This window comes from Centroberyx affinis, unplaced genomic scaffold (assembly GCF_046629955.1).
Source record: "Centroberyx affinis isolate AG114_WGS23_722 - 3 ecotype Tasmania unplaced genomic scaffold, CSIRO-AGI_Caff_v1 ptg003070l_1, whole genome shotgun sequence".
Lineage (NCBI taxonomy): Eukaryota > Metazoa > Chordata > Actinopteri > Beryciformes > Berycidae > Centroberyx > Centroberyx affinis.
Genome location: NW_027281155.1, coordinates 203,911 through 219,944, shown reverse-complemented (window position 1 = coordinate 219,944; position 16,034 = coordinate 203,911). Strand labels below are relative to the sequence as shown.

Here is a 16,034-nt window from a genome sequence, read left to right as displayed (position 1 = left end):
ACAAACACACACACACTCCCCCGCTCCCACTTTGGGAGCCACTGGCCCCAACCCGCCTCTGAAGCGGGTGCAAGGCTTTGTCAATGACCATATCTTCAGAGAGGATTATGTAGCCGAAAGGTGGAGCGAAAAAAATGTGAAGGTCTGTGGCGGACGGGAGAGTAATCCTTTGAGCTCCCGGGTGGCGAGATGGAGAGATAGAGATGTCGGAACTCTTTAGTTTCGGACTTGGCACATTTCATGAAGGACTGATGGCCTGAAGGGACAGATCCATGCCTTTTGCCTAATACCGGGACGTGGGAATGGCCCCGTTTATAATTTGAAGAGGTGAACCTGCTTTCCATCATTCTTACAACAATTTCATGGCAATATCTGAGAGAGAGAGACAGGCCTACACATCCTCAGGGATCAGAAATGGTGCACAAACTTCTGCTGCCCATCGGTAAGTTTACAACCTGCCTTTTTAATAGTCGTGGACTAGGCTATATCGCATCTGTGTTTAAAATCAAGCTTCATGCCTTTAACGAAGAAATCAGTGTGTAGGCCTGTATATAATATCACAATTAATATTCCTATAATATTCATATAGGAAATTCCTCCTATTATAGGCCTATGTGGTACCCAAAAATAGTGAGCTTACGGTGACTTTGTCGTAGCCAACTTTGCGGTATTGTTTTTCATACACACACACATATGTATATATATATATATATATATATATGCATTTTTTTTTTCTCCTAAATTTGAGGATTACAGTTCTTTTTCTTAATGGATGGGAGGTTTGCATCCTATTTCTGTAGGCTACAATCGCACATTTATCGCAATATCTGGATTCAGTCTTTAATTTATGAGTTGGGTAACGGATGGTCTAACTAGTCTACTGATAGAACAGGTTTTACCTTTTAACTGCATTCCCTTTCTCTTCTCTTCTCTTCTCTTCTCTTCTCTTCTCTTCTCTTCTCTTCTCTTCTCTTCTCTTCTCTCAGCTTTAGTTGCAAGCCTCATCACACCTGCGCTGTCTGGTGCCACAGCTACTAAAACAAAATCTCAAGGTATCTTACATTTGGAATTACTGTTCAGTCAATCTTTTAACATAAGCCAATGTAAGACTTGTTCCTCATTGTTGCTTTGGGCTTATTCTGTTATAACACAGTTAGGCTATACATAGGACATGGACAAGGCATGTGTTTTGAGAAGAAACATTTGAAAAAAAAATTGGTTTAAAAAAGCAATAATCAAAAACCATTGCAGTGGTGATAACCCTCCACTGGATTGTTAAATTCTGGTTCAGGTTTATTGCCTAGCCTCATAACTGACAACTTGAGTAAAGCCTGTCTCTGTGCACTTATTCAGCGGTATATAGGAGTAGTTGAGGAGGTGGGCACATTGTGAGTAAACTGGAACCTCATCGTCTATCATATGTCAAAGGCAATTAGTGGGTATACCTACTGTGATATGTCCAGAGAATGAGGTTGGGTCGATTATGGTACAGATCAGCATGTTGCCGAACTGCTTAAGACAGGTTTCTATACCAGGTTTCATCAGCTGCCTTGGGGTTTGCTGCAGCAAAATGACATAAAAGCAAACTTAAACAACTCTCTCCTGTGTTTCCAGTAAAGAACAACTCAGGGGTGACGCCAGCCGGGCAGTGTGGGACCTGGGTGAAGGAGCCTGATGGAGGGTCTTTTACCTCGCCCAACTACCCCAAGAAATACCCTCCAGAGAGGGAGTGTGTCTACATTATAGAAGGTGAGGCTTCAATAAGTCCTCTGTATGGAATGGTGCATGTCTATATCTAAATGATATGCGACCTGGCCGAGAAAGCAGCATCATGGCAAACAGAAAAGTTATGGACAAACATACAACAGCATAAGCCAATGGGCAATGTCAGAATCCACTATAAGAGCACAAAAACTGTGTTTTAGGTCTACAGCAGGGTGCTATTGGTATTCTAGAAAAGTCCTTACTGTTAACATTGAGACTTTACTTGTTTATATTTTGGGGGTAAATTTGGTTCAGTTATTATGGTTTTTATTTCAACAGGAAGGTTATGGACAAACATACATACAGAATGAATGGGGAAAAGTTGATGGGAACGTTGGTTCCTAGGCCAGCAGTGACCTGTATGTTTCCAGAGGTGGGATGAATTAGTCCTCTACACCTCTATCTGAGCTCATGTGGTGTTTGTCATTCATTCATTCATTCATTCATCCATTCACTCATTCATCACTTTCTCCTCGATGCCTCCTCTTCTTCTCTTCCTTCTCCTTTTCACCCCCCTTTTATCATCTCCTCTCACCACTCTTCCATCTCCCCTTCATCCACCACCCCTCCCTCTTCTCCTCTTCCGCCTCCTCCTCATTTTCCACCCCTCTTTCTCCTCCCTCTCCTCGTTCCAGCCTCCCCCCGACAGTGCATCGACTTGTTCTTCGACGAGAAGTATTCCATCGAGCCATCCTGGGAGTGTAAGTTCGACCACATCGAGGTCCGCGACGGCCCCTTCGGCTTCTCGCCCATCATCGGTCGCTACTGCGGTCAGGAGAGCCCCTCGTACGTGCGCTCCAGCGGGAGGTACCTGTACATCAAGTTCGTGGCCGACGGCGAACTGGAGGCCATTGGTTTTTCCGCCCGGTACAACTTTACACAAGGTGAGTGGTGGAACCCAAGGTGCATCAAGCCAGCCAGAAAGGGTCTCCCGAAAGTTCGTGAAATGAGCACGATGTCCTAAAATGCAAGTACGTGCTACGTGCATGAAAAGTGAGAGAAATCAATTTTTCCACCACAAAATGATTATGTGAAGGAGACACGACTGGAAACAGGTAGTAGTTTGACATGAAAATCAGTGCAGTAGAAAGTAAGGGATGTGGAGGTCAGGTGAGTGAATGAGCGGATACATTCGTTTTCAGTTCCGATGACCTCCAAGAAATTTTCTATTATGAGTGAAGTTTTCTTTTTAGTTAAGGTTCTTATGTAACCATGAAGAAAGCCTTACCATAACCTTAACCAAAGTTGTACTTGCCTAAACCTAACCATTAGCTAACCTTTTCATGTGAAGACCAGGTGAAAACGGTGTGTCCAGTTCATTCTATTGTCACATACCGTATTTCCTCTAATAGTGGCCGGTAGTCAATTAAAAGCCGGGTCTCCGATAATGGCTGGGGCTGTGGTCGACACGAACAAACAAAGGCCGGCTCCAAATACAGGCCGGGGAAAAAAACAAAGGAAACAAGTGTGAATTCGCCATAGCTGCGACCACGTACTGTGCGGCTATAGGCCGCCAAAGGGTGGGGAAATTTTTGTGGACCAACCAACCAACAGACCGATCGACAGAGCGAGCTCTAGAGCTGCTGGTCGCAGCTAAAAACAACGGTGGACACCGGTAAACTCCTGGCGGAAGTCTCTGGAGCATGCCGCCGTCGATTACCGTAATTATCATAATGCATTGCAGTAACAAAAAAACGGCTACCTAACGAACCCAAACAGAAACAGATCAGAAAACAAGGAGGCTTCATACTAAAATATGAGCAAATATACTCATCAAACAGAGGGAATTAGAAATAAAGGCCTGTCTCTAATATAAGCCTGCTTCCAATAAAGGCCTGGTCCCCTTTGCAGTTGAGGTAAATAAAGGCCCGGGCCAATATTAGAGGAAATACGGTAATCCAATTTGTGGTGGAGGAATGTAATCTTCACATAATTTGTGTCCGTAACACGTAATCTGCATTTCATAATTTGTGCTCATTTCACAAAATTTTATAAGATTGTGTTGCGGAGATACCCCAAATAATACCGAAAGTCAGGCTATTGTGCCTTCAAAATAAAAGCATTTAAAGTACATTTTGTGGGGGGCGGTTTTGGCAGCCCTTTCTGTAGGGCAAGCACGGGGCATTTCAATGGTGGCTTATTCTGGCTGACTTGGCACTGGGATCTGTGCCATAGCTATGGGTTAAAATGGATTTTTTCAAGATATTAGACATTCTTCCACAGGTCTGTTTTGTGATTGATTTTTTCTTTGTGTCTTATTGCAAGGGCTTATATAACCTATGGCTATGCTGTGGAAATACCTTTTTGAGCAGAAAACAGTAATTGCTGTTTTCTACATTTATTACACATTCCTCCTCATCTGTTCATTCCAAAATTAGATAATCAGTTTTCCATACCCATTAAAACTATGATTGCTTTCACAATAAAAAAAAATAGTAAAAAATCTGCTTAGTGCATAAGTAGCAGTATAAGTAGTGCTTTTTTTAACTTTTATACAGTCACAGGAGCACATTTATTGGGTGTTTTACAACAACTTCGAATGCGAAGAACTGACGACGGCAACTATCCATTTTAGAATACAGTTCGACGATAAAATGCTAATAGGATTTTTTTGTGTATGTGTGCGTTTGTGAAAAGACAGCCTATAATCTAAGGTTCAAATCACATTCATCACAGGCACAGGCATCAGTATTGTTGTTCATATATCACAGAAAGTTGACCTGATCCCCAGCTGCTGGCCTGTCTGGCTGGGGGCTGATGTTCAGAGTATTACTATGGCTCTAAGCCCTCGGCTCCTTCCCTTGGCTCTCGTCTCCCAGCCCGCTAGCCTGCTGAGAGCTTAGGTTGTCGGCTGCTGCATGCCAACATTGATTACCTCTCTCTTTTCCGCTGTCTCTCCTTTTCTGCCCTGTCTTTTTATGTATCCTTACCTTTTCTCTCACTGTCCCTTCTTCTTCATCCTCTCATACTCGTCTCACGCTGTTGATGTGTTTATCTATCTCTGTGGCTGGTCATGTAGTCACATGCAAACACATGCACACATAAACACATATAGGCATGCACACTGGAGTGCACACTTGAATTTTCAATGCTGTAGTGTAATATGCACTATGAGTTCGGAATTAGGAGACCACCAATGCTGCCTTCACCTGTTAAAGCTGCAATACCGTCACTGTCACTTGAAAATCTTCTATCGCTAAATGTCAACTTTTAAGGATTTCTGAGTTCATGAAATTGGTTTTGAACGGATTTCATCAGCCCAAGAGGTTGGAAAATTTTCTCAACCTATAGAGGAACTGTGTAATCCCTCAATTGAGGCTGAGGCTGGGATTATGGCATCTGTAAAGCCACTTCGGACGTTGAAGAAGCAGACAATGAACGTTGGCAATCTGCAAAAAACACAAAACAAATGGTATACACCCCAAAACGTCCCGAACATCATTGAAAAGCCAATTTCTCGCAAATGGGGGTGGGATTTAGGCATGAGCACACAAGGAGACACAGACTGATCATGTATATCCTATTTACTTTTTATGTCAAAAAGTTGCATATTGCAGCTTTAACAGAGGTCTGGTTGCATGCCACTGGGAATGGACTCTCATGTCCATTTGTAGTGCAGGCACACCAGCTGCAGCTGTGGAGGGAGGGGGTGGGGTGGGGGGCACTTCTTCAAACGTGCACACACACACACACAGGCACTTGTTCCCTCAGTCACACACACACAACAGTTAATGAAAGCTTGTCTTCAGGGGAATACAGCTTGTCAGCGCTGAGCCGCGGTAGCAGCTTAAGGGAGACCCAGGCAGAGTCTTTATTAACAGCAGATTTTATAGGCCACCTACAATGACGAGGGGCAAAGATTAATCTGCATCTCTCCATCCAGCCAGCCAGCCAGCCATCTCTCTCCCTGTTTGACTCTTTCTTTCTTTCTTTCTTTCTTTCTTTCTTCTCAGTTAATTGGTAGTTTAAACAATGTACAGAATAGCATGTGGGCCACTGTAGGATTTCAACTAAATGGGATGTGTTTGACTTATCCGAATATAATAATATCTTATACATGTTTTTGACAAACATGTATATTATTAGTTATATTATTGGTTTTAGAATGAAGTTGAAAGGTTTAAAATGAGAATTTAGACTGCTGCAATGTGAAAAACCAAAATGGAGGCATATAGTTTTTGATCACTGAATTCAAACATAATTGAGGCTGACCGTGTTTACGATATAGTCCCACTGACCTGCATTGTTTACAAATTGCACACAAATACTACTCGTATAATATAATATATATATATAATACAATAATTCTAGTCCTTTTTTTCCCCAGTTCAAAATAAATCAGACAGACTTCTTAAAAACATGAATCATCCCTTTAAGAAGCCTTTGCCATGCCTTTATTGGCAGATCAGGAGAAGCTGTTTTCTGTCTGTTTACATCAAATGTAATGAGTCCCTCATGCCAAATGCTAATCTTCCACTAATTCCACTCATCAGGAGTGGCAGGATAGAGAATATACGCAAGGGTTGATACACACTACATACCAGTTGTATAAAGGTAGACTGAGACTTGAACTCAAATCCAACTTTTATTCAGACTTGCTATAGATGTGTGAGGGCATGTTCACACTGTTCTATTTTTGTAGAACAAATGCTGCTCAATGTGCTCAATGTGCCGTGAAACACCACCTTCTCCTCTTGAGATTAGTCGGCTCACAAAGAACGCTCCCTATTAGCTTCAATGCAAAAAAGGCAGATTTAAAAAAGCGGAATATTGTGAACACCCTGAGTTTACATGTAAAAATGACTCGCTAGTAGTAAGTAACCCTGAGACTGACCAAACAACCTTAAAGGGGAATGCCACCCATTTTAAGAACTCACATTATGTTATTCCTGGGCCCCAGGACAGCTCAGTCAGTGTTTGCGAACTTGCACCACTCTTTCCTAAAGCTAGAAATCAGAGAGGAAACCTCTGAATATGTGATGTCGGGGACTGCTCCATAGGCAATGAATGGGGCTCTGACTTTGTGGAGCCATAAGATGTTAAGTTGAGTTGTCACACCAAAATTAAGTTTATATTCAAGCATTGCTAACAGGTATTAAACCTTGTTTGGGTGCAAGAACTCAACTTTACATAGATCTCCCACATGTTTCTCATGTTGACCTAACGAAACCAGATTTGAGAAATGCAATGGTGCGGTTGTTAAGATGTATGGTAAAAGCAGTCTTCATTCAACTTTAGCCTGGGTGCAGTTGGCCAACTTTTCCTGTTCAAAATGTACCAGCCTTGATTTTTAGGCCTAGCTGGAGAATTATAGACGACTCAACTTCAAAATAGCCCAGTTATTATTTGTCTTTGGTTTGAATTGTGAAAAAAAGAATGGCTTATAAACTAACTTTGGACCTTAGTTAATTGAATAAATATCATATTAACCCTTAATGCATCTGTGTGTGTCAGTGAGTAGGAAGAGGGAGCATTTGTTGCAAGCTGAATAACGTGAGCGGGGGATTTACGTAAACCATCTTAAATCTTGTCTTCATCTGATCTTTACATTTTTTTTTTCTTTTGCGTATCTCTCTATTGGGTGTAAAGCCTCTGTGCACACATTCCTGCAGCCACGTGCACACACACACACACACACATGTGCACACACAGGAATGAATGTGAATAATCTGTCGCAGGCCGAAGCAGAGGTAAAACACTTGAGAGGATTAATAAAAGAGTCCCATCTGATTTAGGTTTTAACTTGCATGCAGTTCATCACCTCCTCTTCTTACATCACAACTATTACATTTACATTTATTATTACATTTACCTTTCTCATGATATTATTTCTCATAGGGTTTCATCAGGATAACTGGATTTCTCCCTGACACATAATCAAATTGGGTGCTTCTGGGGGAATTCTGCAAAATTAAAATAAAATAAAACATTTTTTGATGTGACATTTTTATCACTGGGGTCTCACTGCTGGGGGAGCCTAATCTGTCACGGACTAAGCCGGTGTATCAGGATTAATCATCCACCTAGCAAGTAGATTCATCAGCACAAAGGTTTAGGACACAGTATCTCTTATCTTTTCTGCCTCCACGTGTTTTTCTTTTTTTTTTTTTCTTTTTTTTTTGGATGAAGGGCATCTGGGTGAATGGAGGATAAAGGAGGGAAAAACAGGGAGCATGCTGGCACATAGCTTATGCAAGTCTTTCTAAGCTGTATTTTTTTTATTTTGTTTTGCAATATGTTGTTATTATTCTGCGATGGTATTTATTTGTTTTTCACTGTTATTGAAATGACTTTGTACTTAACCCCAACATCTAGAGTCTGTAATAATAAAAAAAAACATCATACAGTAGGACTGTTTATCTCAGCACAGCAAGAATATGTTGCAAGTATTTTACCCATACTGCAAAATACATTTCACATTTATTATTTTTATATTATTGTTATTTGTTTTCAGATGTGTTTCAACATCTGCAAAAAAAAAACTTCCCAAAACATGTAGATGACAAATGTATTTGTTTTTATTTGCTTTTATTTTATTTTGTTTTATATATTTTGGACAATGACATATATTTTAATGAATATCATCTATGTGTACAAATACACCTTTTGGCCATTTCTTAAACATATTTCTAAACATATTCTGAAGTATACATGATGTAAAAAAAAAAAAATGTTTTCCATATGGGTAGGGTAGAGTATGGGTTAATTTAGCACCACACCCTGAGACTCCTTAAAACATACTATGTGTTGTAGTGATTTGGGGTCCAGCAGCCCATTTTGAGCCATGACCCCAAGTTAAAGAAACACTGTACTAGAGCTTACATAGATATATTTGTCTCTAACCAGGCTGATGCTGTGTTCTGCTTTTAGATCCTGAGTTCAAAGATGCCGGAGCACTGCCACCTCTGCCTTGTGAGTATAGAACTTGTGTGATCATGATACAACATAATAATATTAGCCCCTGATATACAAAGCAACTCAGTCCTATCATTAGTATTGATGACATTTAATTTTACGGAGCGCTGCGTGCTCACTGTTTTAGGAGACAGTTTGTATTCCACCCTTATGTTTTGATTCATCACTTACTGTGTGCAGAGAGGATTTCTCACCAGTGTCCACACCTAACAGCAGAATTTGATTTGGGCAAATATGGGGAGAATCCACAGGGTTTCAATTAGTGGGAATGGGACGCTCTTCGCTGTTGCAGCCCTGCTTCGTGATTTAGGCTGGGAAGACACGTATAGTTTTACTTAAAAATCCTGCCTAGTGGAGCTTTAAACTGTTGGGCATCGTCAGCTTTAGTGTATCCAGATAACAAAGGACGGTTGTAGAGCTCTATTTTTAATCAGAGATAGCATTACTTTCAACTTTTACACAAAAACAATGTTGTCCTCCCCAGTTTGTGACTTTGAGTTGAGCGGTCCTGAAGGCTTTGTAGAATCGATCCAGATAGCCAGGGAGGGCCAGGCCCTGCAGACTGAGGCTGTGGACTGCAGGTGGTACATCAGGGCTCCACCAAAAGCTAAGGTCTGTATGTCAAATTGTTGTGGATCTTGTTGTTGGTGGTGGTGTTACCTTTGCTGCAATCTCGGAACCCATCCTCTATCGGTCTGACGACGATTAGACTCTGCGGGCGACAGCCAATATTTCGGGGTTTCCGGTGTAGCCAGCGGACATCCGGGCCAAGACTTCCTCTTCCGTGCGCCGGCCATTGTTTACAGTCCGATTATCAACTTGAGATGCGACAAGTCGAACGTTTCTCCACACAATACACAAACATCGATACTTTTTGTAGGTGTTTTAGGTCCAGACTACATTTCGGCTAATCTCTATAAACAGATATCTGCATATGAGACGTCATCTCTCAACTCCAACTCCGCTGGCTACACCGGAAACCCCGAAATATTGGCCGTCGCCCCCAGAGTCTAATGGGTTCCGAGATTGCCTTTGCTGTTGTGGTTGTTTGCTAGTTGTGGTTTGTTGTACTTGTTTGGTGTACGGTGTGAATTGGAGTTTTAGTACCGTTTGGGAAGGAGAGCTCAGACTAAAAGGAACTGCTTCACTGCGTCCCACTCACAGCAAACCCAAATCCCAAACACCTCTTCTCCCATTTGCTGGAAAGGATAAACCTTAGGATGTTTCTCTTTTTCCAGTCACATTTCCCCCATTCAAAATATACTGTTGCTTCCCTCTTTTTGCCATTAAGTTCATTTGACACGTCTCACCAGCGCATCTCTCCTCCCTGTCCAGTACTGTGTGGGTCGGGGATGTGAGTCACCTGATAATGAAAGAGCTCAAACTAGTGTAATATTACTCCTTTGCAAGGATATTACAGAGCTAATGTAAATGTTTTCCCTCTTTATGTGAAAATAAGGATTACATCTGTACCATTTTGACCTGAAACCCATGGACCAGGCAGGCCAGTGGGCCAGGTGCCTAAAAATGGTGGGGTCTGGCATTATTACTCATAATAATACCCATTAAAGGAACAGTTTTTAGGAGATTGTCCCGTTGGCCAATTTACCCGTCAAGTAATGAGAACATAGACACCAAAATCCCTGGTCCATCATTGGCTCCGGTGCTCCATGCTAACACTTCAGCATACACTTAGTGTTTTTTGTTATATGGCCTGTAGATTCATACATTTGAAAAACAATGACTCAATATAGGTGATGGCGCTTTTTGGAACTATTTAAATGAGTAACCATGTATTCATCCACTGTGCAGTGATTTTTAGCTGTACACAGTCTCACATCGCCCTCCATGTTCACTTCCTATAGAAACAGTGAAACTAGTTTCTAGTAGTTCAAAACAATATGTTATTACAATATATTTTATGTAAATTTTACCAATCTCCTACACAAAACTGCCAGACTTGGTTACTCACCATTTAGCTGTAGAGCTGCTACAAGTTCTCATTTTCTTACTTTTGAGATAATGCTAGTCGCCTACTATCACTCAAAATAGTGTACGCTAAAGTGTTAGCATGGAGCACTGGAATCAATGATCTACTGGGGACACATGGATGATTTTGGCATCTATGTTCTCATCACTGAATAGGCAAGTTGACCAATACACCAATCTCACAAAAACTTGGTTTATTCCTTTAATACCCATCTGAAGTGTCCAAATGTCAATAACAGATCAAAGATTTCTTTTGAAGTTCCAGGTTGTGAGTAATGGGCCAGGAGGAGCGAATGACATCAAACCTCCATCAGGCCTCCATTTTTATGCACCTGGTCCATTCACTGCACCTTAACTTGACTCCACGTCACCTTTCATCTCCTAGATCTACATGCGTTTCCTGGAGTATGAGATGCACAACTCCAACGAGTGCAAGCGCAACTTTGTGGCCATCTACGACGGCAGCAGTTCGGTCGAGCACCTGAAGAACAAGTTCTGCTCCACGGTGGCCAATGATGTGATGCTGATTTCCTCCGTGGGCGTGGTGAGGCTGTGGGCAGACGAGGGCAGCAGGAAGAGCAGATTCAAGATCCTCTTCACCACCTTCCATGAGCGTGAGTGAATCCCTGTCGATTCCAGTTCAACGCATTTCAGTCAGAGCAATCCCTACCTGTAGCTGCCGGGCCGCAGTGTCTCACGTTTCACTGTTGAAACGGTTAGCCAGTCAGAACAGAGGGGTCGTTAATATTAATGAGCCTTAAAGACACAGTGACAGAAACAGCCTGTTCTTGGTAAGGCTCAGAGAGATGCTGGAAAATGAACGTGTAAAAATGGATTGAGAGTGTTTTTGGTACATGACACCACACACACAGCTTTGAATGGACCTCAAGACAGAAAATAAAACACTGGGAAGTGCAGAATATGGGACCTTTAAATTCATATTCATGGAGTACAGATCAGTTCAAGTACAGATATTGTCCAGTCCCATGGTGGATTTATAGCGATAAAGTATAGTTCTTTTTGAATATTTTTTTTCCATAATATAACTTTAATTTCCATTTATTGATTAGATACTGCTCTCATGATTTGTAGAAAAATATTTTCTCAAGTACTGTTGGCTCTATTAGATCACTAACTGAGCCACCAAATATCAGCTCACGATATCTTAAATGTGGTCATTCGGTTTGTCTTTGATTGACTGCATACAACGCCTAAATCACTGTTGCCTTTTGTTTTTCAGCTCCATGTGAAGGAGACACTTTCTTTTGCCACAGCAACATGTGCATCAACAACACACTGGTCTGCAATGGCATCCAGAACTGCGTTTACCCTTGGGATGAGAACCACTGCAAAGGTACCCTGATAAACAAAACTGGGTGGGAAATTACCACCCGATTTGCAAAACTTGGTGGTGGCTGGTACGTTGGTTAATTCTGAATTTGGCAGGTAATCAAAATTTTTAGTTTTGTTGACATCTATTTGGCCGTGGAAACTGTATCCCAGTATTTCAGAAATAGAACTGATCAATGCTACTTGTCAGCTTGCAATTTTTTTGTATTTGTAATATTTTAACAAATCTCTCAGTTTTGGAACAAAATGTGAAATTTGTATGTTTCCCCTCTAACCAGAGAAGAGGAAAGCCAGCATCCTGGACACCCTGGATAATACGAACCTCACCATCATTGGAGTAACCTGCGGCCTGGTCGTCATCCTACTCATCATCTCTGTCATCATCCAGGTCAAACAGCCTCGCAAGAAATACATCATCCGCAGGTGAAACATTTTAAATCCAATTTCACGTGAATTCTGGTTCAAATGTTTTTGGCGGAAATGTGTCCAACAAAGATTTCAAAATGTTTATGAAGATAGGAAAGAAGGGACAGACAGAGGGGATGGTGTGACAAAACCCACAACACTGTGAGTGGTGTAAAAATCAAATTTTCAATCAAACTTTACTCTAACAGAGACCTTCAGATGGGAGATAATAATGCTTACAAAATTTTATTGAAGAATTGAAATTTATTGAAGTTTGCTCAAGCTGTAAACTAATAAATGTCAACAATAACAAATAGGTTTTGGAAAGAGAGAAAGAAAGGTTTACCACCTAGTCCAGCTCTCTAACAGATCAAAGGAGGGGTTTTGGCCCCAGTCCTCTGAAGCTCGGACCCGTTCGTTTGTTTCCGCATGTTAACCATGCCTACTTTGTTTTATTTTTTTGGGCACTACGGGGTGCCAAAAAATTCAAATAAACAAAAACAAACGAGCAAAATGGAGAAATGAAAGAATGTAACCACGGGTGACAAGCTACTAAAATGTAGAGAAGTACCTGTCCCTGTCCCTTTCCCTTCCCTTTCCCTTTCCCTTTCCCCAATTCCCACGGCTACAGTTGTTTACCGGAATTTTAGACCTTAATCAAAACCGTAACACTAACTAAAAGTGACAAGTCAACAACTGTGCTCACAATATTATAACTCTTAATATTATTTTAACTTCTTCATAGTACCTAATAACTGTTCAATTATAACTATTTATGATTGCAATGCTGGCATTATTGTAGAACAATAATGAATATATCTCTGCCTCACTCAAGGGAAAATCCATATTGCTTTAGGTTATTGCTCTTCTCCGATCTCAGATACTTTCTGGGTGTCCTCTTTTTGTTTTACCTGCTGATTGAGGAGGATGTAACTCTCTCCTCTCTTGACCTCTATGACCCCTGGGTCCGCTGGCGCTGCCGGAGGTGGGGTCATGGCCTCGAACACAGCTTGAACTGAGGCTGTGATTCCCTGAGGTGCAACAACAGGCTCATAGCGCCTCTTACATACAGGGAATTGGGCAGCCGGGATGTCCGGCCTTTTGACAAAAGATCATATGTTAAAAACGAAGGGGCTTATTCTAGCATAGGACTATATGTCATATTTTACATTAAACTTAATAGCTTGGCCTGGTGCTGTGGGGTTGTGAAATATTTTACTTATAGGAGACAAATGTCAGCTGCCAGTGACAGTAAAAAACAGGCAAATTAGAAATTTGTGTGTTTTTGCAGGCACTGAGAAAATTTAAATGTACCTGTATTAAAGTGGGTCTACCAAAGACCTTCAGGGTCAAACCACACATAAAATACAAGGCAGCATAGCTCAGTGTGGATATTTTGTTCTTTTTTGACGTGCGTGTGTGTGTGTATACTGTCCTCCACCCGTCCACAGAGATGACTTCGACCCCGCCCTCCTCCACCCCGGCTTCGAGCCTCCCCACTACGAGCTCTGCACTCTGCGCCGCGCCCCGTCCGGCGACCTGACCGACGCCGCCATGGACGAGGACTTCGAGAAGTTCCAGAAGCTCCGCCGCTCCTCCTCCAAGTGCATCCGCGACCACCACTGCGGCTCGCACCACGGGAGCGTGCACGGCAGCGTCCACGGCAGCCGCAGCAACCTGAGCGTGCGGGACGCCACCATTCTGGCCGACGGGGGGCCTCTGGCGCCGCCACTGCCGCTGCCGCCGGCGATGGCGATGGCGGGCCAGCAGTCGCCGCGCCTCTCCCACCACGCCACGCCGTCCGGCCGAAGGAGCATCCTGGTGATGAAGCACAGCTACTCTCAGGACGGGGCGCAGGGGTGCGAGGCAGAGGAGGAGGATGACTTGATGCTGGACGACGGCCGCGCCGCCAGCCAGCACCACATCCACCACCATCAGCTCCACCGCGGCTTGTCGGGGCTGGAGGAAACTGTCCACCGCACCATTTCCAATGACTTCTGATGCAAGGCAGCGCATGGAAATCAAGCAAGCGGTTGAATGAACAAGACTCGAATGAAACAGAATTCAAATAGATGGGAGAAAAGAATAGCAAGGCTAAAAGGTTTGATGAAAAAGAAGCGGAGACGATCAGACCCAGTTCTTTATTTTATTCAGGTTAGGAATGAAGAGTCAGATATAAAAGCATTTGGAATAGTTTATTTTTACTTATATCAATTTCATCTTTGGATGCACTTGTCAGGCTATTTCTAAACAGGGTCTTGGTCTCATCTGTTCAGATGCAAAGCACTTGTTACATTGCTGACTGTATGCAACAGCCTGGACAGAGAGGATTGGAGCTTGGGGAAACCATCTTAAACATGGGAAACACCTACTAGTGACTATAATAGAAATGCCCCTCAGCCAAAGAGATTTAAGAGCGCATGATTTTGAATTTAAAGAGTAACTAAACCCCAAACCAATTCATCACCCGGCATCAAAGATCAGCCAATAGCAGATGGCCATTTCAGTAGCATGCTTTTCACCACTAGATGTCAGGCTTGACACAGATATGGGTTTGGGGTTTAGTTCCTCTTTAACATGGGGTGGTAGGGAAGTGTCATCTCACTTTTCCTGTACTTGACAAGAATGGATCAAAGAGACACATAGAGTATATGCACAACTGCTGAATTCATTCCAATGCTTCATATTTTGTTTTCTTTTATTTCTTGTTTGGCTTTAATTGTCCATCATTAGGTAGAATATATGTATCATTACATCATACTTGAGGTGAATGATGCAAGGCAGTGTTTCCTATATTTTCAGACCACCAAAGCAAGAAAACTGCCATCACTGCTAGATAAATGTGAGATATAATTTATTTGTACATATGATTTATCCAAATTCCCCCAAAATACACAGATATCCATCTAAATCAGCATTTAGTGGAAGCACCACTACAATGAATACACTCACTGCTAGTTTATCATTATCATATTCATAGCATTGTCAATTCATAAAATAAATGTTTTGCAAGCATGTGAGCTTGTGGGTTTGAAAGATGTCATGGCATATTAATGACAAATTCTGAGATTTGAGCAATACATCAAATTTATACATGGTGGGATAATGGAATGGAGTGGAACTTACATTTTCTATTTCTCTGTGAATGGATCTAGGATTGTATTGTTTGTTTGTTTGTGAGTGTATTTGTTGGTGTTCATGTATGTGTAGCTGTTTTTGATTCTTAATTTGACCTGTGGTGCACCAGTCTTTCTTTTGACTGATTTATTTGATTTCTTCTATTGGTTATATGGCTGTCAATCAATTTATTTATTTCATTAAATACTCTCCCTTTTCCTTTACTGTGCATGGCACTGTTATTAAATGTTAATTCACATAAGCTACGCAGTTACCACTTCTCCATGTATCTCCCCAAAGACAGACATTTGTTTTTACTTATGCTCCATGTTTTAATCCATTTCATACATGGGTTTCATACGAGGGTAGGAACCATAGATCCTTGTCATCCAAATAACAGCGATGCACACGTCATCTTGCAGGCGAGCATGACGCTACAAATATGTGCTGAGAAAAGGACAAAAATCAACAAATATAGTTTTATTTGAGACTGG

The 16,034-nt window shown here is 41.9% G+C and overlaps 1 protein-coding gene across 1 annotated transcript; it reads left to right on the top strand.

The window, feature by feature from the left end:
• The first annotated feature begins 408 nt into the window (after nucleotides 1-408).
• On the top strand, nucleotides 409-14,887 carry LOC139659344 (neuropilin and tolloid-like protein 1). The gene is made up of 10 exons (XM_071537577.1): nucleotides 409-442; nucleotides 987-1,052; nucleotides 1,615-1,749; nucleotides 2,400-2,648; nucleotides 8,635-8,676; nucleotides 9,164-9,291; nucleotides 11,054-11,282; nucleotides 11,909-12,022; nucleotides 12,297-12,441; nucleotides 13,875-14,887. Exons 1-10 carry the CDS (start codon nucleotides 415-417, stop codon nucleotides 14,422-14,424), a joined length of 1,686 nt encoding a protein of 561 aa, XP_071393678.1. The 5' UTR covers nucleotides 409-414; the 3' UTR covers nucleotides 14,425-14,887.
• The last annotated feature ends 1,147 nt before the right edge of the window (nucleotides 14,888-16,034 follow it).

Coding starts and splice junctions, on each gene's coding strand:
- LOC139659344 (XM_071537577.1), top strand. CDS start 415: ATGGTGCACAAACTTCTGCTGCCCATCG. Junction 443..986: donor CAAACTTCTGCTGCCCATCG/GTAAGTTTACAA, acceptor CTCTTCTCTCAG/CTTTAGTTGCAAGCCTCATC. Junction 9,292..11,053: donor GGGCTCCACCAAAAGCTAAG/GTCTGTATGTCA, acceptor TTCATCTCCTAG/ATCTACATGCGTTTCCTGGA.